At 39.8% G+C, this 26,650-nt stretch overlaps 1 protein-coding gene across 4 annotated transcripts in view; it reads right to left on the reverse strand.

Moving 5' to 3' along the window:
- Positions 1 to 26,650, reverse strand: part of LOC135696869 (T-box protein H15) — a 433,864-nt gene that overhangs the window by 175,116 nt on the left and 232,098 nt on the right. For all 4 annotated transcript variants that reach the window (XM_065216407.1, XM_065216408.1, XM_065216409.1 and 1 more), the window contains exon 2: positions 13,028 to 13,087. In XM_065216407.1, coding sequence (XP_065072479.1) covers positions 13,028 to 13,087 — 60 coding nt within the window. The remainder of the gene's footprint in view (positions 1 to 13,027; positions 13,088 to 26,650) is intronic.

Consider the following 26,650-nt stretch of genomic DNA (forward strand, 5'->3'; position numbering starts at 1 on the left):
CATTGTTAGTTTGTGTGGGTGTGTTTTGATTCTCGAGTAATTTGTCTTTAAAGCCATTGTTTACGTTTGGTTGTTCCGCCAATGGCAATCTTCCATTTAATTCCACTTAATTAATTTTGGTATCTATGACCGATTTGTATTTCGACAACCATGTGCAGTCTTCATCAGTGTCATTCCCGCTAAAGGATTATCAAAATCTAGAATTTCAAGATCACTGGCATAAAAATAAAACTACTATGGGTAGAATCGGAGTCTACCTAACTAAAAAAAAACAAAGATTTAAGTAAAGTAAAGGCCCAAGCGCAATGACAGCGGAAGCGGAACGGCAGCGGCAGCAGAAAAGCCCGATCTGAGTAAGCCTACTTGTCGGATTGAAAACTAGTTAGAATCAAATCGACTTCGGTTAGGCATCTTGATGTCATTTGTGACAACTGTCAAACTTTCCGTTTCCGTTCCGCTTCCGCCCACATTGCGTTTGGACCTTAAAGGAGAAAAGTCTATACAACTCTCTAATGAGGAAAAATTCCCAAACGCATGGTAGTCATCATAATAAAGTACCCGCCACCAACCTGACTTCTACCAAACCCCAACCCGATGTTAAACCGACATAAAACCAAGATTGACCCGACATAAACCCAACATTGGATCGACATCAACCTTATATTTGCCTTGCCTTGTCGACATCGGTTCGACTTGTCTGTTCGGGACCATTATGCTGAGTTTCTTCCATACTCCACTGTCGTATACCAAATGATAGTGAGTGACTCACTTAACAGTGACGATGGGGTTCAAATGAGAAAGGAGCTCTTCAAATGATGGGCATGTGAGAATTCGTTTTCACGGAATTGGGTTGTTAAGGGGTATTGAGGTAAATACATATTCGTAATCTGCATTAAAAATGGAACCGAAAATTTCATTAATTTTAGAGCACTGTAATTATTTTAAATAAGTGCGATTACATTAGCAAAAATCACCAGCTTAGCGCCCCTCAGTGGGACTTTCTATGGGAGCGAGCTGTCAACTAAAAGATTTAGTGTCAAACATTAAAAATTTAAATCATGATTTATAAATCGAGATGAAAGTTTATGGGATCGATAAAAATATCTTTGTGTTCATAAAACGAAGCCCTTTCAGATGATGTTTAAAAACCGGTATGTTTTTCGAAATTAAACCACCCAATTGATGGTTGCATTTGTTCGTCTTCAATCGAATGATATGAAAATGAACAGCACTGCCTCTGAGACTGAAAAGTTCGTTAATCGACGAAAAGTACGTTTGATACGTATTTTTTGCCAATTTTTATCTTAGTGTGCCTCACGTGTGCGGCAGCTGTGCCGACAGTGCCGAGAGTGTCATCAGACTGAAGTTTTTGTTTGTATAATGGTATGTTTGGCAATCCGGTTAATTTGACAGTTCACATGCAGTGATTTCAGCTCCGTCACGAATCTCCCCACCTCAAATTGATCTACCAACGCCATCAACGTTCCATTTACTTCCTCCTTCAGGGTCTCGCTCTCCCCACTAATCACTAATCACATTCCGAATCGGTATTATGACCAATAGCAGTCCCTTCATGGTCATCTTTTCAATCAACGAACGATGCCACCCCTTCCCAACCTCGATCAAACTGTTCTGAAACACCAAAGCCTTCCACACCAGATCCTTGAACAGTTCGATCGTCTTGCGTGGAAGTTCTCCGATCTCGAAGTCTTCCGGTAGCGACTCCAGCACCATCCGGAAGAATTCCAGTATGACCCCCAGATTTCAGTTGTACTTGGCAACGGTCATCGCCTTGATGACCTCGCTTATCCTAATGGTTTGAAAATATGTGCGCTGTGAGGAATCCATACCCGGAAATTCACGGTTGCAGTTATGAAATCAAAAATAGGATTGTGTCAACAACAATGTAACATATTCACACATGCACAGAGCAGGCGCAGATATAGTACAGTATTGCCAGTAACTTTAAATATCTTGAAAATTTCTAATCATGGGTGCCAATGAAAGTGCTCAGGTGTGCCCATCTGTATTTTTAAGACACTGTGCGGAGTGACCAACCCCTTGAATCTGGTTTAGAATGCGGAGGACGCAGCAGCTGCTTGCCTTGGCGCAGCCTTTCAAGACTGTTTTGACAAGGAATATTGGTCTCCTGCGTAAGCTTACTTCGATCCGGCTGGTCAATTGTTCAAGCGTTGAGGACTACGTGGATGTGGATGATTTGTGGTTAGTCCTGGGTTAGTCGCGTTGCTACTGATGGGACTGCCAGAATATTACGAGCCGATGATCATGGGAACGAAATTGTCACCGGATTCGGTCAAAGCCAAAATTTTGCAAGACATCAAGCTCGAAAAGGGTTCCATTACGCGCAGCGACAATGGAGCACTGTACTCGCGAGGGACGAATCCAGACACAGCTAAAATCCAACATAAGAAGACAAAGGCAGAGAAGGTTGAGAAGACGTGCTTCAATTGTGGTAATATTGGCCATTCCGCTGCCAGATGTCCCGGAAAGATAAAGCAAAAGCCGAAAGGGCTCTGCAGCATTTTTGCGATGGGTGATGTCAAGAGCAAGGCATGGGCATATTGACTCGGGAGCGACGTACCACATGGCACAACCAAGCCAGAGGTTTGTTGTAGAGATGGCGATAGATCACGACGTTGGAACGGCAAACAATGGATCTATGAAGGCCGTGGCGAGAGGTACCGTGGTTCTGCAAGATGTTCATGATGTTCTGAAGATCCCAGACTTACCAACAAAACTGCTGTCCGTAAGTACAATGTGCAAACGAGGTTATAAAGTTATTTTCTCGGCAGACAAGTGCGAGGTGTTAGATAATGATGGTGCATTGATAATCCATTGAATCGAAGAAGGTGGACTGTACCGTGTAGTAGAATCGGAACGGTCATTTTTTACCAACGACATCGATTTGTGGCATCGAAGATTGGGCCACTTTAACTTTGAAGCAGCTCAAGGAACCGTACGAGGATGTCGATTTTTCAAACAAGCGGTCGGCAGATTGCGCTACGTATTCAGAAGGCAAACAAGCTCGACTACCGTTCCAAAGAAGTGAAACAAGAACATCAATGGTTCTAGAGCTTGACCATTGCGACCGGGCCGGTAGAGGTTCCGTCATTGGGTGGCAATCGTTATTTCATCACGTTTCTGGACGAAGCAAGCAAGCGAGTTGTTGTCAATTTCCTGTAAACAAAGAATCAAGCGTTTAAGGCGTTCACATCGTTTCAAGCAAAGGGTGAGCGACAGGCGGGTAAGAAAATCAAGATTCTTCGAGGAGAGGAATACCTAAGCGACAAATTTCTACGAACGTTGGAGGGCGATGGTATACGTCATTAGAAGACCTGTTCATATAGACCGGAGCAAAACGGTACGGCGGAAAGGATGAACCGCATTTTGGTGGAGAAGGCTCGCTGTCTACTAAACAATGCACGACTTAGGAAGGAATTGAAAGGCGGTGTTCATTGGATATTGCGAAGATACCAAGAGTTATCGTGTATATGATCCGGAGCGAAACGATAATCAGTCGGGATGTAATCGTGATCAGCGAAAGCATTCCTAAGTCCGTTGCAGCTTGCGAACATGATTCGAAGCCAGTCGAATTCATGGAACTGTTCACAGAAGAAGTCGTATTGCCTATGTGGATGTTAACCGATCTACCTGAAGGACGTAAGGCAATCCGTAAAAAGTGGGTTGTTAAAACCAAGCGTAGACCCAACGGCAACATACAGCGATGCAAAGCGAGACTCGTGGTGAAGATTAGCTCTTAGAAACCAGGAATCGACTATGAAGATGTATATTCTCCGGTAGTACGTTATTCAACAATTCGCTACCTCATGGCACTGGCAGTGAAGTTCGATTTCGATGTGGACCAGATGTCACTCCGTTTCTGCAGGGTGAGCTAGGCGATAAAGAATTGTACATGATGCAGAAGGATTCGATAAGGTCAACGGCAAGGTGTGCAGACTCTGGATGCCTTATTGCGAGAATTCGAACTGCAACGATCACAAGTAGATTTGTACCTGTCCTGGATCCTGGATGGTGACATCATGCTATTTGTCACGATATACGTACATAGATGATCTACTGATATTTACAAACAACCAGGCGTTGAAGAAGAAGCTGAAGAAAAATATGATGAAGAAGCTTCAAATGAAATACTTTGGTGAAGCTTCACACTGCCTGGGAATTCGAATTGTCAGAGATCGAGTGCAAGGGCATCTTTCGTTGGACCAACAATCTTACATTCAAGAGATAATCCAGCGCTTTGGGATGACGGACGCTACTCCCGTAGCAACACCAGCAGATCCAAGTCAAAGACTAGATAAATCGATGTCTCCCAAAACGGAGGAGGCACCATAGATGTCAAGAGTACCCTTCAAGGAAGCAGTTGGCTGTTTGTCATATGTAGTGCAAATTAGTCGACCAGATATTGCGTACGCTGCGAATGATGTGAGCCAGTTCTCTGCCAACTCTGGTAGACAATATTGGGAATCAACCAAGCGTATCATCCGAAGGGAATAGCGCAGAAAAGGTTGCTGTGTACTAATGATGACTTCAAGGGTAGGTTCTGCAGCGTGACGTCACGAATGAACTCAGTGTTAATCGGCTGAACTTTTTTGACATTTCAGTGGTACTGTTTACAAGCACTTAGCCGTTTTTTCAATAAAAAAATATTTTAAAGTTTCCTAAGTTTAATTTGAAAATTTTCGAGAAAATGCGCGGTGAAAGGATGTTGCTTGTGGACATTGCAGAAGTGTGGTTTACATCTCACTGCAGTCAGAAAAATTATCGAGAAAATCTACTCAAGAAAAATTGACTAAGTCCTCGGAAACAGTACCACTGAACTGTCATCAGATTGAGGTTAGCCCCGACGGTGCAGAACCTATTATGCCGATTGGGGAGGACAGAAGATCGACAAACGGTTACTTGTTCACCATGAAAGGAGCTGCCATATCCTGGAATGTGAAGAAGCAACCAACTGTAGCCCTTTCATTTTGCGAGGCTGTATTCATGGCACTTTCGCGGGCCATTCAAGAGGCGATATGGTGGAAGAATCTGCTTTCAGAGCTAACAGAAGTTGAAGCAATGCCAATCTACTGCGATAATCAGTCGGCAATCAGCATCACGAACAATGGTTCGTATAATCCAAAAACGAAGCAGTATTGGCTACCTGTTTGTACACGAAGCATGGGAGCAGCAAACGGTGAAACTTGAGTGCATCACGACAACAAACAAACCTGCGGATGGATTCACGAAACCTATGACCCTTTTGAAGCAAGCCAAGTTACGCCAATTGTTAGGTATCGCGGATTAGGGAGGAGTGAAAACCAAACAAGCCACGAATTTGTTACGTTAGCAAGTAGGGGAATTTACGTATTCTTGGCAACCTAAGCAGCGACCTTCTTTCTATAGCCTTTTTCTCTAAGGAACGCACACATATGCAGTACTGGTTTGTTTACAATCTTTTGCTGCCAGCTGCTCTAACAATTTCAGTCGAAAGAATTGTCAAAAACTGTTTTGAAACGCTTTTACAAAGCTCCAATCTTCTCTAGTGAGAGCGAGTATTGTCGGCAACCAGGTTTTCTTCGGCAACCGTTCCATTTGAACTGCATGTAAATCTGCTGTTCTATTATCGGCAACTCGAAATCAGCTACAATTTGTAGTGCGTGTGTTTCATTTCAAGAAAACCTTGCTAAATTGCTTTTTCTCAGTGGTAAAAATATAGTCAAATTGAAGCTGAAAGCATAAAGAATCGTTTTAATGCATTCAGCGAAGTGTTTTCGTAAGAAAATCCAGTGAAAATAGTGTTTCAATTTGGGTTGCCGAAAATAGTCTGGCATGCCGAAGCCGTCATTTCCCCTATTTAGAGAATAAAATTTCATTCCAGTTTGTTCCGTGAAGCCTGAAGCACCGTTTTTCCAATTAACTCTGCAAGAAATTTCTCTAATGTTAACGGAACTGCTATGAGGTTCTCTGTTCTTTCCTGAAGTTTTCTAAATTTTTTGCAGTTCTCTTGAAGTTTGTTGTAATGCTCTGAATCTAATTGAACTGTCCTAAAAATGTAAACTTCTGAACTTATGTGAAGCTCTCAATTATTTTCTTAACATCTCTGAAGGTTTCTGGAAGGAGATTCTTCAATTCCTCTGAATTTCGCGTAACCCTAATAAAAAAGTACCATAAACTTACGATGTCATAGATGGTATGACCATACCACATAAAGTTAGGATGATATCCCGAATTGGTGGTTAGGCACTTCTTATGGTTATTGTTTATGCGGGAAGTGCCTCTGCCTCAAACAGCGATATTGTGAATTCAGATCGGTAGCTCAAATTGATCTTGCTATTAAGTGGAGCTGCATACAGAGACAAGATCTTCAAAGGGATGGTGGCTACCTTACATACATACATACATCTCTGAAGGTTTCTGATAATATGTAAAATTCATAAAAATTCCGCAATAATTTTCTAGCTCACACATCTTGGATTTTTTTTCTATCTATCTACAAGGTTTTCAGTCAGGGGCTGTTTCACGACAAATCTTGGATACTGTAGCGCATTGGCTCATGAAAATCGGGACTTCTTGTTTGCTGCACTGCAGGCAACCCGAAAAATGCCTTGACTGGACCGGGAATCGAACCCAGCCGGTTCCAGCATAGTCTTGCTATATAGTTGCTCCTTTGCCCATATGAATTTTCATCATTTTTTAATTAACCTTGAGAATAGTCTAGCACAGGCTCGCATCACGATTTTAATATTTTTTATTGTTAATGAACTATAAAAAATATTCCGAGTTAGGATAAAGCGCATGTATTTGACAAAATTTCACTTAACGATGCTTAATTTACCTTTACGGGTAAACGTTCCCAGAACAACTTCTACTCCTCTCCGATGAGACGCAACATCACATTAAGGAGCGTGTCCTTACGAGAGGCATCCAGTCCAGCAGAATTTTCTTGGATTTAGAAAAAGTTTTCCAAAATAAACCCTTAACCCAGTGGCCAGCTTAAGCTGTTTCTTGGAAAACAAAGAATAGCTTTGGAGTTCTTCGTCGCCTGTAACAGAGCCGCTGTACTGCAATTCCAAGCCGCCATTTCGAATTCCGAACCGCCTGATTTAGCCAATGTACGGCCGCTTGTTACATTGGTTCAGGGTGTATTGACATTGAACGTTGATTGAAAAAAATCAGTTGCTTGCATATCCAATACTTCGATGCTTTTCTTCGCTTTTCCAACGACATTTACAAACTGGATACGTAGCTGGCGGAGTTAGGCGCGTAACTTTCTGCACAACAGCGTTAAAAGAATCTGCCGCCATGAAAGTATGGCCAGACAGAAAAAATTGGAGGACTATTTCGTTCACCTGAAGTTATGGGGAGTTGACCAACAATATCAAATGAAGAAATAGTCCCCAATTTTTATTTTGAGCTGCGCGGTTATCAAGCCAATATGTTATTTTCCGAAGTTTGGCCAGATGATTGATGACTCGATGAACACAGCTGATAATGTCGTTTGCTGACATACCTGCTACAGCTTCATGCCACAGGTACGCTAATACCGCGTTGGACTTGACATAGCTCCCGACTGAAGCGAACGTTTCGTTGAAACGAAACTTCCGGGTACTGCTCGGATTTGTTGTTTGAGTCAAATCCGTAGAACTCTTCTTCTGAACTTTCACTGTCACCACCGTATACTTGCACTACCAGGAAAAAAGCACTTCAAAGGATTCAGAACAAAGTTCTTAAAATGATTTTGAAGTTGCCTCCCTGGTACAGTACTACCGAAGTACATAGAATTTCGAATGTTGAGACTTTAGAACAAATGTCCAACAAAATAATTAATAATTTCAGTCAAAAATCGTTGCAATCCTCAATTGCAACGATTAATTCCCTTTATACATAGATAAGATTTATGTTTAGTTTTTAATTTTAAGATATCAATTTTTATACTGACATGCAGGTTAAAAAACTTGTTTAAAATACTGAATTTCCAAGACAGCAACAATGTAAAAACACATAGATATATATCATAACAATTAAGGCTGGTACGTTACTGCAGTAACTGGAGCACCTAGGTTAAAATGAAATGTAATTTATTTTGAATTTGGAACAAATAAAGAGTTAAAAAAAAAACCACCGTATACTTTAATTGCTCCAAGAGCTAACATTTTTTACCACAGTTAAGTTACATGCAACGCAAAAAGTACTAATCCAATGTTAATTTTGAAATGCACTTATTACGTCCGAGGTAAACAACTCAAGCGATAGTGCGCAATTGGACTGGTATGCGAGTACTTTTGCGCTCTTCAAGGAAAGTACTCGCATAACAGTCCCATATGATTTCGGCTCATAAACAAAAGTTTTAATTATATTTTTGTTACAAACTATATTGTTATGTTGTAATGGAATTAATTTCAGCATTACATGATAACTAGAATTAAACGAGAAAACAACGAATTATATAAATGTGCAGTCGTCTTTTTCTCAAAATGGCAATCTTTCATATGGGACTGACCACGGTGGCCATTCCTACCGATTTATCGGTAGTCCTACCGATTTTCAGGATGCATACCGATTCACAGACGAAAGGTTCAAAACTACCGATTTACACTTTTCCTACCGAGAATCACAGATTTTAAGTAATCTTGAAAAATGTTCAATACCTGTGTTTTTTTTTCGTGTTGTCAGTTAATTGAGTTGTTTAACTTCGAAAAAATATACTCATTTTTATACATCATCTGATAGAGCTTCGTTTTCTGAGCACAACGATATTTTTATAAATCCCGTAGACATTCATCTCGATTTTTAAATCATGATTTGAATTTTGATCGTTGACACTAAATCTTTTCGTTAACAGCTCACTCTTATACAAATCCCACCAGGGGCGCTAAGATGGTGATTTTTGTAAATGCAATCGTACTTATTAAAAATAGTTCCAGTGTACCAAAATTGACGAAATTATGGATTTCGATTCCATTTTTAATGCAGATATCGAATATGTATTTACCTCAATACCCCTAAACAACCCAATTTGTAACTTCAATCCAAACGGGAGAGATTTTTTACGTTTAATCGACTTTTTCTGTCTATCTCCTAGTGGATATGCTATTTTCTGTTCCTCCCTTTTTTGGTTCCGTATTCTGTTCATCCTTCTCACACTTACTTGTTATGATTACACCAGAATCGGTGTATAATAAGTCACGCCAAGAGAAAAACAGTTGAACTCGCATCACGGTTTTCGAAAGATTCCCTTTCTTTTCACTTGGCAACAGAGGACTTCTACATCAACTTCAAATGACTTCTAGCAAGAAAAAATAGCGGCTGTAGTAAATCATTATATCAGTGATTTTGTCAAATTATCCTAACAAAAAATAGTAGAAATTCTCATTACTGATCATTACCAAACGTATCCCATGACAATATAATGCTCACTGCGTGTCTATGAACATGTCTTCGATTATATTTTATAATTTATTGCAATACCTTTGGTGAACCTTTCATAGCATATTATTGTTTGTTAACTTTGAACGATAGGTAGCCGATTTGGCAGTTCAATAGGTAGACTTGGCTTTACTCTTGGCGCGACTCATTAAAAACCGACTCTGCGCGTGATTTGTTTTCATCCTTCGCCCGCTCCCAAAGGTTTTATGTTTCGGGAAGTCTACGGTGCCCTACCGATAACTACCGATAAAAATTTCGAGAAGCTACCGATACTGAAAAAAATAATCTGGCCACCCTGGGACTGACATGCGGGTATGGGCAGTAAAGCAGGCATCATTGGAATCTTATAAATTGGCGTTGACGGCGACTCTGTAGCTCTTTACTCCTATGAGAAAATCCATAAGCAAACGTCAGACTGTGCGTGAAACATGGCGGACTTTGTACTATCCTTTCACTCCACCGAAAATTCCCATAAGAAACTGTCTATATTTGGCGGAAGAGCAAATTTTTCGACGGTGCCGTCAACCCCAATTGCGGATACATGAAAAATCTATACACGCTTAACAAAGCTTGAATTTCTTACATTCTCCGTAGATATTTTTCACGAGAACAGTAATGCTAGTTCAGTACTGAACAAGCAACTTTTATCCAGACAATTGTTTAAGATATTTTTCTAGGTTTAATGAATTGCTAAGATTAGTTTTACACAATAATTTGAAAAGTCATCCAACGATTGCATTGCCAGTTGGATGTAAAGCTTCACCTTAAGCTTTAAGGTTCTTTAATCCAAATCGTAGGTGTACACGGTAGTTGAATTTTACTCAGTCAGCGGGAAAGATTCAACGTCCGTGTAAAGAAGCGAATGTGGCATGCAATTCTTGATTTGAAACTTGCATGCGATATTATGACACGCTAACTTGATAGTCCCCACCAATGAGTCAAATTTTACTCATTTTGAAGATAACTTATTGATGGGTTAATTTTTTATCCATTTTGAGTAACTGTTGCCAATTAAATATTAATAATGGGTAGCAGTTACTCTTTAAGGTGATTCCTTGTGGAGTCCACAAATGGCCACCACTTAGGCTATACATGCACTTCCACTTCGAATTTTCAAATAAAACACATCTCGGAAAATAATGCCCCATTTCATCTGAAATTGCTACTTCATGTATGCTGCAGTACAGCAAACGTGGAGTAACAGTTTTTTTGTGGTACGTATCGTAAAAGCTGATATTTGTGCAGTCAAAGTTTCGAAGTGGTTACGATTATAAGGTTCTCACAGCGAAACACCTTAAAGGTGTACAAATTTTACCCATTAATGAGTCAATCACTTTTCTTTGCAATGGGTGTAATTTTACTCATGAATGGGTACTTTCAAGTTAGCGTGCAAACTAAACTAAACTCATATCGAATGAAATTCAAGTTGAACATTGCATTAGGCCCTAAGTAAATTTGAAAGTATCTCTTCGTCAACTTTCTCTTGGCATCCTCACGGCCATTTTAAGACATTCCCAGCCAGTGCTGATAAAAATCATTTCTTCTACACTCAACTTAGCTGGAAATGAAGACAACCTTAACAGATAGACCAACTACCTGCATGAATTTGAATTTGGACATAACAGCATCCTCTCAATCAAGGCAACCTCTGAGTATCGCAGTCAACATTTTTGGTTTTTCTTCATTCGTGGCTGTATGTTTATTATCGCCTCCATTGTTGTTAATATTAATATTCTTCCTCATCTTGGTGGAAATGATTTTGAGGATCAAATGCAAAATGATTATTTTCATTTTACACAAATATACCGCAGTAGAACGCGTCGTGTTGGTTTTTACACTCATGCTGAATTGATGATAATACCTAGGTTTTAGGCTCTGGGTTCAACAATATTCCAAACAATCATTTGGTTCAAAATGAATTTGATTACTTTACTTTTGAGGATCCCTTCTGATTTTGACAATTTTGGGTTGGATAATCAAGCTCTGGTGAATATCAACAAACGCGTATTCGTTGATGTATAATGAACACTAGACTGCCAATGAATGTATGGGAAAAATTTGACCATCAAATTTCGCTAACAAACCATATACAAAATGTTTATTGCCTCGAAAAATGACCCTATGCAAAATTTGAGCTCAATCGGACATGATTTAGGGGTGGCGCAAACGCGTCAAAGTTTGACTCTTTACACTCTCGAAAATCTCCCAAGGGAAGCCAGATAAACAATATGCTTTATACGGGTACTTTTTTGGCACCTCTATAGGGTAGGAATTTAAAAGAAACACATATAAAGGGTTGTCCCGTATTAGGTGAATATGTTAAAAAGTCATTGTACTTTCGTCAGATTGTACTGTAAACTAAACAGCACTAACGGTTGTGCTGTACAATTTTCGGAATTATTCTACGATTTATGTCTGTCTATGCTTCTATTTTATGTGGTCTCAGATACTAAAAAGTAATATCATCAAATGTTTTGAAGTTTGGATGATATTTTCAGATACATGCGTTTGGTAAAAAGTAATGGTTTTTACATACCTATTTTGATTTTTTGACCACCCTAATGAAGAATAATTGGACCACCCTAATGAATTATTTCGTATTAGATCCTAAATGGTGGTTTAATTCGATATATAAGCAGGTTGGAGACAATTGTGAACAGTTTTAGAAGCCGACTCATCAATCTTCTATATTCCATATAGAGCTATATAGTCCCAGAAAGTCGATTTTTGAAAAAAAAAATTTCGAGATAACACCAAATCTCGACGTTTCATGCATTTTTAAGACATTTGGCATCAAAATTTTTTTTTTGATTTCCAAAATTTCATGTACCCCCCTTGGGAGCTTTTCGAGAGTGAAAAAAGTGCGCGTTTGCGCCACCCCTAAATCATGTACGATTGAGCTCAAATTTTGCATAGGGTCATTTTTCGAGGCAATAAACATTTTGTATATGGTTTGTTAGCGAAATTAAAAATTACCATTTTCGCTGGCAGTCTAATGAACACTCATTTTTGTTCATTTCGCTCGTACGTAGCAGCAAAATAAATGCAAATCATCTACACTGGGTTGAAGCACTACTCCTTGCTTGTGATGGTAAATGATGAAAACAGACACTGTTCCCAGCTATTTTCAGCTCACAGATCGATGAAAGAAGCTATTATCTATCTTCTAATACGACAAACATGACAAGAAACGCTTCTATACCCAAGTTATTAACGAAAGATAAAGTCTATGAAGAGAATCGATCAATGTTACTTAGGACCTAATGCAATGTTCAGCTTGAATTGACGATGAGTATTGGCGTTGACGGCGACTCTGTAGCTCTTTACTCCTATGAGAAAATCCATAAGCAAACGTCAGACTGTGCGTGAAACATGGCGGACTTTGTACTATCCTTTCACTCCACCGAAAATTCCCATAAGAAACTGTCTATATTTGCTGAAAGAGCAAATTTTTCGACGGTGCCGTCAACGCCAATTGCATCCAACACAACATGAAAGCTTAGTGTTATCTCAGACACAAGAAAAGCGATTAATACCGCACTCGTCCCGATGTTGAACGCAAGTTCCTGCTACTCACCGGTATCGTTTAGTAGATCCTGGATGTTGTTGGTATCTACGTCACTCCCCTCTCCACCAGCTGAAACGAAAGAAAAAAACATCGAAAAACAATATTAGTACACTTTCAGTTGCATGCAAGACCGGTGCATCAGATTCTGATTCAAATAACGTGAATCGGAGTTGCTTCGCAAAGGGGTGGTGGGTGACTGGCAGTAGAAAGGGGGTTTGTTTTATGTGCTATTCTCGCCGGATTGGAAGCGCACCTCACATAGGAAGCGCATGGGGCAAAAACAAACGGAGCATATCGTGCGAATGCACGGACTCAAGTTCGTCTAGCTCGCGAAAAGCTGTGTGAGAATAAAGGTAGAAACGGTAATAAATAAGGCTTTGATGAGATGCTGCGCTGCGCTGCGGTGCTGGGTGACGGATGATCCGTCAATTACTGCATGTAGCTATACTATCAGAATATTTAAATAGCGTGAAAACACGAAGGGGAGAGGGAGGTTAAGCGGATTGTCCGGTTTCGTCGGAGTAGTGGTAACGGATGTCTATGCACATTTGACTGATGTATATGTAATAAATTACTGTCGGACGGAGTTGTTTGCCGGAATAAATGTCAAGTGGGGATAATTGTGAATAAATTAGTAGCATTATAGATCCGAAATAGTCGGAGGTTTGGGACCCACATCGGAGCTAAAATCGCATTCGGGTGATTCAGCTTTGGGCAGTCATTACTACTATAAAAACATTCACTTTTCACGCTTCAGAAGCTTAACAATTGTACAACCGATCGTAACATACACAAAACAAATTAAACAGGCGAAAAAAAAACGCGATTAGAAAAAAAAACGCCTCTGCCCTTGGACGGTCACTTTCCGGTGTGCACATACCATTTATCGGGAAGCAGCAAGTTAACACAAGTTTTAGAAAGACTGGTGTGTACAATTTACACGAGTCATTAATTGGCTCCCCCGTCTTCCTCCGGCTCTAATCAGACTTTCGTAGCATTCATCGCCGAAGCTAGTAAATATTTCTCACAATTTAAATATGATGCTCTACCTGAGGTTCCGAAAGGTAGCGATTAAACATTCACAAAGTTGTCGGAAATTACCGGCTACCAGATGGTGAATAGGCGTAGGTGCGGTAGAAAGAGAGCGTGGGTTCATGGGGAAAAGCAAGGGGGTTGGAGTTAATTGCTGTGATAAGACACCATACACACACACACACCGGCACTGACTGACTGACTGACAGTAAGTGAGTTTATTTTTAGCTTTTTAATAGGTGTACGTTCTTTCTCTTTCCAGCGAAGCGCGCGGCTGATCAGTGGCAGAAAGTGGTTGAGAAACGGATTATTTATTATTCCACGTGATTTGGACAAAACCGGAAGTGCAAGTGTATACACACGCATACACACACTTGTACCCTCCCGGCGGACACGATTTGAAAAACAATAGAAAGCGATAACAGTGCACGCGAGAGTGAGATAATGGAAGCTTGTAGATGCAGCAGTGCCTTTTTACGGGCACTTTTGACGTGACCGAGCTCTGATATTGACACTTTGTTATACTTTATTGGTGAGTGTAAATTAGGGCTCGTTCAAATATAACGTTACGCAAAAGTGCGGTTCTTCATACGGACCACAGCGGGCGATTTTCTGGAGGGAAAAAAAATACTAAAACGAGGACAAAGATCAAGTCTAATCGAGTTGGTGTCTCGAGAGAAATTTTTTTTTTCGTTGATTTGTTTACCGTGCTGAGCGCCAATGCAATCAGGGATTTTAAGTCGATAATAATTTATAAGTGTGCAGAGTTCTTTTCAGAGATTTTTGGAAGTTTTTTCTGGCAGCCATTTGAAAATATCTTTATCTTCTTCTGTTCAGAAATTCTCTGAAATTCGTCCTTAGACTCTCTCCGAATTCGAAGCTGCTTTCCATTTTTTTAAATTCGCTTAAATTATCCTTTTGTTTCTTAATTTCCATACAATTCTCCACAGATTTATCTTAAAATACTACTCAGAATTATCTTGGAGCTCTCCTCTAAATTATTCCGAAAATTCCCATGAAATTCCTTTTAAAGTTATTTAGAAATTCTTTTCATGATGCCCTTGAAACTATCCTTGAAATTTCCATTAAACGCTTTGAACAATTCACCCCCTCCCCCCCCCCCATTTTTGGTCAAATTTTGGAATTTTTTGTTGATACGCTTTTTTAATATTTTTCTCTGAAAATGATTTAAAATGATTGAAACATTGGTTTATGAGCATACAAAACATGAAAAATATCAAAAAATTTGACCAAAAGTTCTTGTTCTACGGTTTTTGTAATTTTTGTTTTGTTTTCAAAAATTATCATTTTGCATAACAAACAATTGTGCACAGTTAATGGCGCCGGTAGTGTACTGGTAAACGTTGTTGTCCTCTCATTCCAAAAGGCCTGGGTTCAGTTCCAGTCGGCGCCGCCGGGATTTTCTGAGGCATAAAATCTCCTTCGGAAGGGAAGTTAAGCCGTTGGTCCCCGGTCCATGAGTTGATGGGTCGATAGGTAGGGTCCACATGTAGAAGCTGCGTCCCAGGCGTCGGTAGTATTGGTACTCAGTACGGAAAACAAGATCGACGGAAAACAAAATAAGGACAAAAGAAATTGTGCAAAGTTTCATTCAAATAGGAGAAGGTCAAGTTTTTCCGATTCGTCAATACAGCTAAACAACGGCTATACCAGTGTTTGCAAGTTCTGATGAGGCCCGTATATAGCCAAAAAGGAATAATAATAATAAACGTGCCTATGGTTACTTGGGTAGCCTCCCCATCCAGAAAAAACCCCGGAATTTTATTTTTTACGACCTTATTGCATTTATTGTTGAAGATAATTTTAGAATTTTAAAGTACCGAAAATTTGTGATATTTCAAAAAAAAACTTCGGATACAATGTCAAATATTTAAGTTAAAAATCTTAAATTTTGTCAAAGTTTGGGATCTTCAAAATATGTCTGTGCCAATTCTGTGTGATGAAACAGTAATAGTTTGTTTAATTTATTTATTTAATTTGTTTTTCTTCATCGGACTTAACGTGTCTAAATGAAGCCTGATGGGGAAAAGCCTAGAAAAGGCGTAAAAACCCCATATCTTTTCGAAATACATGAATCACAATAATACAATACAATAACAACGAACATTAATCAAGTATATAGCTTAAAACAAAGTTATCCTCCTATGGCATAGAGTTGTCCGTGAATCAGCTAGAAGTCCTTCTCAGTAGTCTGCGTTGAATACGGTGACGAAAGGTTTCCGCTGCACAGTTAAAGTCGAAAAACTCGTTGAAACGCCCAGACATGAACCGTATTGGGTTATGCAAGCTGTAGTTCGCAGCACGAGGTCCAAGATGCAGGAAACTCTTCGACCGAAGAACTCGTTCGGGTGCGTAGATTTCGAATTCAGCCAAGATTCCTGGAGAGTCGATATCACCAATAAGTACTTTCGCAGCGAGCACAGCCTGACTAATCGTCCGCCAATGTTTTAGTGTTTCAAGACCCAGGAGTTGACAACGATTTTCGTACGGCGGAAGGTTCACAGGGTCATTCCAAGGAAGGTGACGAAAGGCATACCGAACAAATTTCCTTTGAACAGATTCAATCCTCGCTATCCAAACTGCTTGATACGGGAACCATACTACCGAGCTGAATTCCAAGATCGATCGCACTACAGAGACTTTTAGACAGGCAGGATCGCGAAACTCGTCAGCGATGTTGAAAATGAACCCGAGTTGCCTGTTAGCTTTTGCAACGATGCCCGAGTAATGAAGCTTGAATGTTAAGGCGCAGTCCAGCGTGATTCCTAGGTCACGAACATTGTCCACACGTTGCAGAAGTTGGTGATTTATCGTATAGTTGAATGCCACTGGTTTCAGCTTGCGATGAAATGAGATAATATTACATTTTTGTACATTCAACGTGAGATAGTTTCTTGAGCACCACTCTTCGAAAGTATCGATTAGGTGCTGAAGCCGCAAGCAATCGGCGAAGCTACGAACAATCACATAGATTTTCACATCATCCGCGTAGAACGATCGGCAACCAGTTGGGAGGATCAGGCTGGCCTCATTCACAATAATCGAGAATAGCAATGGTCCCAAGTTGCTACCTTGAGGAACAACGGAGCTGTTTGTAAAATAGTCCGATTGCTCTGATCCGATTCTAGCACAAAGTTCCCGATTGGTCAGATAGGACTTGAACCAACGAGTTAAACCCGAGGATACACCGAGTTTTTCAAGTTTAGCTAGCAGTATGGAGTGGTCAACCCGGTCGAATGCAGCCTTAAGATCTGTATATACAACGTCCAACTGCGCTCCAGCTTCCATACTCCGAAGACATAAAGAAATGAACGGAGCTAGATTTGTTGAAACTGATCTCTTGGGATAAAAACCGTGTTGGTCAGGCACTGAGTGATGTGATCCCTCGGTAATTTTCGACGTTTCTCTTGTCTCCTTTCTTGTAGATCGGGAACATGAATGACGATTTCCAACGAGTAGGGAACTCCCCCTGCTGTAATGAGATATTGAACAGCTTCGAAAGCGGTGTTGTAAGCTTTGAACAGCATCGCTTCAGGATGCTTGAGGGGATCCCGTCAGGGCCAGCAGCATTAGAAAATGTCAGCTTCTTGATGGTGGATTCGACGAGGTCTACTGTAACCGAGGTAATCGGAAAATTGAAAGCATCACTGGGGGTGTCCCTCACCGCTTCAGCAACTTGGGACAACGAAGCCGTAGTGTCATTGAAAATGCTTTTGAAATGTTCTGCCAGAAGATTACATTTCTCAAGGGAATTGCTGGCGATTTTATCACCCAGGTGAATTTCGACTGGTAGCCCCTCCTCGTTTCGTTTGGTATTCACGAATGACCAGAACTGCTTTGGATTAAGCCGTAAATTAGCCTGCACACGCCTTGTGTAGCTCTTGTAAAGAATGCGGTTATATGTGCGATATTCGTTGCTCGCTGTTGAAAATAATCGTTTGGTGAATGGGTTACGAGTACGACAGTATTTACGGAGGGCCTTCGATCTCAGACGCTTCAAATTCCATAGTCGAGCATTGGACCATGTGGGTTTGGGAGAGGGTCTCCTCAATGGGACAGAATCAGTTATTGCCCGGCCAACGACCTCAGCGAAGTAGTTGACGGCTTCATCAATAGATGAACACGTGTCAAGGAACTGCCAATCTGCCTGGGCAAGCGAGTGACTCAGCGCGACGAAATCTGCTCTATGAAACTCGAGCTCATGTACATCAACAGGGGGGTTATCGTAGCGAACAGGAACAGATAGGTTGATGGAAACTTCCAACGCAGGATGATTGGTGTCGATGCCAATCAAAGGCTTGCTACTAATGATAAATGATAAATGGTAATAGTTTGTTGATACCAGAACAATTTCAGATATCGGGAAGGTCATTCTTGTGAAACCGCGTTGAATTTGGTATGAGCTAAGTGGAAAGATAGCTTGGAGCGTGAAGATACGATTGTAACCGATTTTTTTTTGGATCTAAAACGCGCTTTTGAAACAATTTCTAGGCCCTTATTGTTACGATCAATCAAGCGCTTTGGAAGTTCGAGTACTGCACATAAATGGTTTGAAAGCTATTTGTGAGACAGGATTCAACGGACTTGTTTAAATGATTCTGTTTCCAGTCCCGTGGGGAATAACCTTGGAGTGCCCCAGGGAAGTGTATTAGGGTCCCTTTTATTTTTTATGTATATTAATGATATGCAAGTGTTTTACAATTTTGCGATGATACTGTGTTATTCATTGCAGCTAAGGATTTGGATGATGCCGTTGTATGAAGATTTGCATTCTCTAAGCAGATAGTTGAAGTTTAAGCAATTGAGAATGAATATCAGTAAAAATAACTTCATGCTAATTGCGCGGAATCGAGTAAATGAGAACGTCTCCGTTGTAATTGATGATGAGGTTATTGATCGCGTTCGATATATTAAATATCTTGCAGTGATTTTTGATTACAGTTCAACTCTCACATTTGACAATGTCATCAAGAAAATTGCCAAGAAGTATGGAATTCTATGTCGATTGAAAAACGATTTAAATTTTAATAGTAAAATACAGCTGTACAAATCAATCATCTCTCTTAATCTAGACTTTTGCCCTTCCATTTTATGTTTGGCCAATGCAACACAAATATCGAGATTACAGCGCTTGCAAAATAGAATAATGCGTTTGATTTTGGGATCTAATAGAACTTCCTCAACTTTGATACTAGACGCTGTACAATGGTTGTCGGTGATGCAAAGAATTGTTTATTTGACTATGGTGTTCATTTTTAAAATGGTTAACGGTTTGCTGCCTTGATATTTGTGTGATCGAATTGAAAAAGGAAGTGACTTTCATAGATATAATACTATAAATGCGGTTGAAATAAGAATACAACATTTCTTGACCTGTGCTTCACAGAATTTGTTGTATTTTTAAGGAATAAATGTTTTCAATTCGATTAAACGTGCAGCTGAACTTACAAAATTTAATAAACATTGCATTTTAAATCTGTCTTTTGAACAATTATCTAGGTAATTCATTTCTTTTCATGCATTGACAAATTATGTATCTTGACGAAGTTTTTCACGGATTATTTTGTATGGGTAGCTGTCACAATGACGTTTTAATAATGATTGCAGCACTGCAAAAACTCTTTTGTTCGCCACGATGGCGAAGATGTATTCTTAATAGTTGATGCAATAGTAGTAGTTATAAAAAACAAGTAATTTTAATTAGTCTACAAAGGTTTGAGCCTCGCGCGTATATTACGGATATAGAGGACTACATTTAACATTTGATAAACAAACAAAAATGGAACATTGAGGCTTATTTGGAAGATGCCTGTAAGTTTTCTGACTGAATGTTGGGGTAGGGTGGGGCTTATTTCTAAAAATCGTGCGGGGACATGTTTTCCCGTGTGGAAAATGATTATTGGGACTCATTAAGTAACATATCAAAAATTGAACTTTTCATTGTCATTTAGAGGTGGCGCAAGGGGTCTAAGTCCAAAATGTCGAACAATGAGCTATTTCAAAATAAAATATATGCTTTATAAGTAAACACGTGATTTTGGGAACTTTAAGGGCTAAAATTTTGTCCATTTTACGATCTTTTCACTCGTTCTAAAAATATATGCCGTAGCGATGTTCCCGCATATGGACTTCCGCTTACATATTGATACATCGAAATCACTATCCTTGCTGCGATAGATGCAGCGTGAGTGAATATGAGAATGAGAAGGTATAGAAGATAATTAGAGAGAAAGAGAGAGAGGGAGTAACAATAAACTGGTTCTAAATAGATATTTGCGATCAACGAGCTAGGAAAGAACTTCGAGTTCCTATGGGAAATTTAGGAATTTTGCACGGAAAATTTGGTTGAAGTGGCCTGGATTCCCGCTAGACGTAGCTGAAAGTCTAGAAATATTTAAACATAATCCATCAACATTGCTTAATAGAGATCAAGGAAACGGATACTCGAGGCTCTTTAGCATGCTACCTAAAACAACACATCGTACCATGCATCTACCTGTTGGAGACTGAATTTAGGTACCTGGTAAGGTAAATTTTGACATGGCAGTGGATACCTGCTGATTTTTAGTACCTATTGATTAGTATATAACTCGTAGATAAAAGATGGATTCTTCAGTGGTGTTGAGTACTTGGCACTGATGAAGTCTGCAAGTAGTAGACGAAATACGCGTATCTGTCAAAAGATAAGCAATTATAGAACAACTTATTCATTTTTTAGATTACATCAGGCATAACATTTGATAACGACACAAAAGCATTTGTAAACACACTTTCTAAGGCCCTTTACACGCGAACCAAAGGGGGGCAACTATCACCTCTCCGAAAGTGGTATTGGTTTGCGTGGGCGTACTTTGGTTCGCGTGTAAAGGACCTTAGAAAGTTTGTTTACAAATGCTTTTGTGCCGTTATCAAATGTTATGCCTGACATGCTTCTTCTTCTTCTACTTCGCATTTAAAATTATTGCTTATCGCATATAAGCTTATTGCGTGCTCTAAGCTTAGTGTTCTAGATGCACTTCCACAGTTATTTATTGAGAGCTTTCAATGCCGTATCATTTTACATTAGCATAATTGTGTGGCAAGCTGTTTTGCAGTATGGAGATTTTAGAAAAATCGGCAAATTCTCTTCAAACATTGCTTCTTGGAATGAGAATTTTTTGTTTAGTAATAGTGACATTATCGAGGGGCGACACATCTAAATCTCAATTCTAGATGCTGGAAAAATCTAACGCTAGCGAATCACTCTACGTAAAATATTTTACATTTCAAGCCAAGCCACTCGAAATATTTTTGTATGCTCAGATCACTTCCTATCCACAGATTTCATCAATGCTTCCTGCAAAAGCAAAGGTTAAGTAAAATGCTAATTGTGGAGTGAGACGATCACATCAAAGAAAAACTGTATTTATGATTTTTCTGCTAATTCAAGTACGATTATCATAATTCCGTACACTTTGATATTCAAAAACACATTTGGAATAAAACATATTCAAATAGTTGAAGATGCTAATTTCAAATAACAGACTGTAGTGGTAATTTTTATACGATAGATGGAGTAGATGAAAGCATAGAGTTGATAGTTCCGTTAGAGTACGGCAGTGTGAAGATTGCATATAGATATTAGAATAGCGAGCTAGGACAACTTTTAAGGAAGGTACAAATCGGTTTTTCATCTCTCTTTACCAAACTCCCCCTTTGGAGAGGGATGGTGAGGGGTTTCTTTCAATCTGGCATTGCTGGTACTGGTATAATTGACAACAAGAATCGTACAGTACTATCCTAATATTTTGATCATGTGAATCAAATGAAAACTTTACCGTTTTATTAAAGTACGTTAAATTAAGTTTTTACTATAGATTGCTAGTATTGAAAAGCCAAACGCAACGGATTATAATTATATTATGCATGCACAGCTTATTTGACACATGTCATGATCTTTATTAGCATATTTGTATAGCTTTAGCTTATTAGAGGATTTATGAATTTAAGGAATAAACATGAGTAGAAATTCATCAAAAAGTATTTGAAATTAGATATTGCACACAAGAGGGTGTCAATGCAGTCAGATTTTAGTTTTGTTTTAAAAGTTAATTTTTGGGGCTATTTAACATGACGTAAATTACAAATAATACACGCAGTCGTGACCCGCAAACTATTAAACTTCCAACAGTCGCGCTGGTGCACTTGATGAACGCGCAAAAAAGAAGATAGTACCGTAAGTTGGGGGGTAAATAGTGCCAAAAACACACAATTTTAAGTTCCGTTCCTTATCAAATTCACATTTTCAATTTTCAACTAGTTTTAAGCATGCGAATATATTCATCAACAATGTATTTACGACTGTTGAAGAGATGGTTGATTTAAATCAAAATCAAAAACTGGACCATTGAAAATCCTTATGAGGGGTGACTTTGGGCCAAAAAAATATATTTGACCATAAATCAAAATAAGTAAATGCAATGTAACTATTAGGAGTACATTTGTAAATGATCATAATGTCAATCGTATACATGAATAAGGATCACGTTTAATCCATGTCTATCCACATAAAAGTGTGTTAAAATATTTGATTATCAATGGACAATTTTAAACAACGCTTTTTTAAGGTATTTATGGCACTTAACGTTTGAACACTTTTTAAACAAAACAACATTATAATGTTATATACGCTTTACCCCAGGAGTGCAAACAACATGATTTAGTCATCATTTTCTATATATTCCAGATATTTTCAAAACTAAACATGTTTTATTTTTGGCCCAATGTCACCCCCACTTACGGTATATGATAACATCACGTATTACGGCAGGTTTTATCTGTCAAAAATTCTGAGACTCCAGATCTTTTGAACTATATCATTTTGTCCGCACACGGACTTTAAACTTTTACGTTGCGTTTTCGTTGTTGTTTAGTTGAATTGAACAAAAAATAAACAAATTGCCTGACCATGAATGGTTAAATGGCGGAGGCATCGAACCTTATTATTATCATACAGAGTCAGAACAGCAAGTAGCATAGTTGTACATACATACATAGTTGTTACACAAACACATTTGCAATCACCATATTTAAAAACGAGACATTTCACCAACATCCCATCAAATATGTTTATAATTGGTTCAAACAAATTGTGATACTAAAAGTGATTTTATGCAAAGCAATGTAATATCCTATTCACGTATTCAAACAAAACCACTAGAATTACGTCAATAACGATTGTTTTGACCAAGCATTGAAAAAAAAAAGAAAATTTAATTTTGCATGTTCAAACAATTAGGAGCGTACTGTAAGCAAAATGTTTTAGCGGTAATTATACCAATTAATACAAGATTTAAAATCATCATGTGCACTGCGACATGAAAATAGAAAGGAATAGCCAAAATTACATGAAAAGCATGAACTCATTTTCAGATGAAACCGTTTGCTCTGAGTTACCTATCTGTTCTGTGATGATACTATATGTCCAGGGACGTCGAGAAAATTTCCAACCCGAAAGATTCCCTCAACCGGACCGGGAATCGAACCGGGAATCGAACCCGCCGCCTCCGGTTTGGTAATACCGTGCCTTTACTGACTAGGCTATGAGGCCCCCGCCTTCCTAGTGTTTGTGAATTTTCCTGGGTCATGAACCCTATATTCATGGAAACAACAGAATTAATCATTAATTAGGAAGTTGTAAACGTTTACGCTGAAAGAGACATAACGATGATTGGAAATGGCAATAAGACAACTGACACCACCTTCAATCGGAAGTTGTACAGACTGAACCCTTAACACTAGACAACGGACAAACACAACACCCAGTAGACCAGTATGGAAATTTCCTGGTTGCGAAAAGTTCCATCGGCTGAATCGGCAATCGAACCCTCACCCTGAACGACGGGTGATACCGCTAACCGCTCAACAACGAAGCCCACAAATGGCAATGGTAGCATAAGTCGAAACAAGGATAATTTCCAAAACCTAGTTGTAAATGTAAATCTTCAAGATCTTCCCAACATGAAGAAAAGATCAATTGTGATAAATATTTCTAAAACTTGACGTTGAAATCAGATTACATTTTAAATACAGACTACTCTCCTTTACCCTCGGAGGGTACCGTAACTCGGAACCCTTTTCTAACTCGTTTTCGCTCTATCTCTCTCTTTCTCTACCATTCTCTTTTTTTCTCATTCTCATATTTACTAACGCTGCATACAGCACTGCAAGCCCAACATTAGGGACGGCTCGGCCGCAGACCTCCGAAGAGACATCATCAAGCTAACACGAGGGCGGCAAAATTTCGTCATCGCTGGCGACCTGAACGCCAAGCATCAAGCCTGGGGCAATAGTCGGCGAAACCAGAACGGCACAATCTTATACAACGATCTGCAGGAAGCCCACTACAACATTCTGTGTCCGGACACTCCCACCCGGTTGAGTCGATCCGGAGCTCATGCCACCATCGGCATCTTCATCAGCAACATTGGCGATAACATCTCTCAACCTATCGCCTATCAGGAACTGAGCTCGGACCACTATCCGGTGGTGGCCGAAGTAGGTTCCTCGGCCAATAGTTTTCAAGTTTCCCGGAAAAATTACAATCGTGTCAACTGGCAGCAGTATCAGCGCTATGTGGACACAGCAATCGATTACGACGTCCTACCGGAGTCGTTCGAAGAAGTCGATCAGTGTCTGCAAACCATTGAAGAGGCGATATCCCGTGCCAGGGATCAACACGTACCAGCATCCAGACAGGTGAGTCATACTCTGAACCTTGACAGCCCAACCAAAGATCTTATCAGGCTCCGTAACACCATTTGCAGGCAGTTCCAACGTTCTGGGCTGCCCCACTTGAAGAACAATGTCAATAGGGTAACCAAAATTATCCAGGCCAAGATGGTGGAAATCAGAAATAACGATTTTGCAACAAGATTTGCTCTCTCCCAGATTGTGCAAAACCATTTTGGAAGATGACCAAAATTTTGAAAAATAAGTCGAGACCGATCCCTCTGCTTTCCTTTGTTGACCAGAACTTGGACCCATCCCTACTCATAATCCCAGTTGAAAAGGCCAATGATCTTGGCCAACATTTTGTGATTTCACATAATCTTGGCCAAACCATGGTGAGCCCCCATGATCCTGCCGTACTGGAGGCATTGTCTAGAGTCGCTGACACCCCACACCACAGTGCATGATGATAGTAGAATATCGGCGGATGAGGTGATAGCAGCTGTTAGAAGCATGAAGGCCGCGGGTATGGATGGTGTAGTCAACCTCGAGTTGAATTTTTTTCAAATCTTACCGGATTAGAACACTCGATTGAGAATTTGTGGTGTAACTTGCACAATGAAGTGGACAAAGCATTGGTCTCCAACAAAAACGCCTATTTTGAAGCCCTCGAAACAGCGTGGGAGAATATCGATTCAGGATATCTACAAAAGCTCGTTGAAAGTATGTCACGTCGATTGGAAGCTGTGTTGAAAGCAAAGGGTGATCATACCAAATACTGAGAGTTTGAAGATTGAAGTTGAAACTTGAAATAAACATCTCGAAATTCTCCCTCTATGGTTAATACGTGAATATTGAGAAAGTCATGCAGAATTTTGATGTACTTTTGCTATTATGGATTTTCGTTGATTAGATGTGTGCCAAGTTGTGATTTGTTCCGGTGGTATTTGCCGCTGTTTGTTTGTATTTCGGTAGTTAATTAAGCTCATAATTTAATATATACAACATAGGACCTAAAAACCAAGCATAGAAGTGTTGACAGTGAGAGTAGAAGTATTTGTTTGGAGGAAAACTGAATGTAAGTCGTTTGTTATTAGTGATAAGTGATAAAAGCATACTTTGGAAATCGTTTTCTTCGCTCGATCCGAACGGCGTCGAGCAGCAAGTACCTATAATTTTCATTCACACATTCATCACCTTACGATCGATTTCCGCTATTCACCAAAGTCGATCGCAAGCGTCAAGCTTCACCAACTTTCGCTGCAACTTAGTCACCCTCCAACTTAGTATGTCCAACTTACACAACCTACTGACGACCACCAAACGATGTGACTCGTTAAAACCAAACAATCACCTCAACTGTCATCGCCTCCGCCGTCGTCCAACTGACCAACATATTCGACGATCGCTGCATTTTGCACTAATGACCATTCCACGGTCTGCGGGAGATTACACAATGTTCAGCTCCTTTCTCCCCAAAACCGCCCGAAAAGGTGCCAATATTCCACCGATTAATCACCGATGAACAGCAGTCCACTACATATGTACACCGACCGTGTTGTGACCGAACATTATTCATTGCTGTCGGTTCCGATTCCACGGCACTGCTGCGTGCCGCCACCAAAGCCCGGAGGGAAAGGAAGTTAATGTCCCATGAACTTCAGCTGAGCAGCGGCACCAACAGCGCCAACCGAAGAAAGTACCTACCCGCGGATATTGCATAAGGTCGTCTGTCGTCCTCAGTTGGTCTCGGTCAATTTGTATGGTTTCTAATAATAACTGCGCCTTTATTCGGGAGCGACCGGCGCACAGTGGGACGAAATAAAAAAAAAAGTGGGACATGGCCCTTGAGTGTGGCATTTTGATGTC

The sequence above is a fragment of the Ochlerotatus camptorhynchus genome, unplaced genomic scaffold (assembly GCF_037179485.1).
Source record: "Ochlerotatus camptorhynchus isolate MF236.1 unplaced genomic scaffold, CSIRO-AGI_Acam_v1.1 ptg000062l, whole genome shotgun sequence".
NCBI classification, from domain to species: Eukaryota; Metazoa; Arthropoda; class Insecta; order Diptera; family Culicidae; genus Ochlerotatus; species Ochlerotatus camptorhynchus.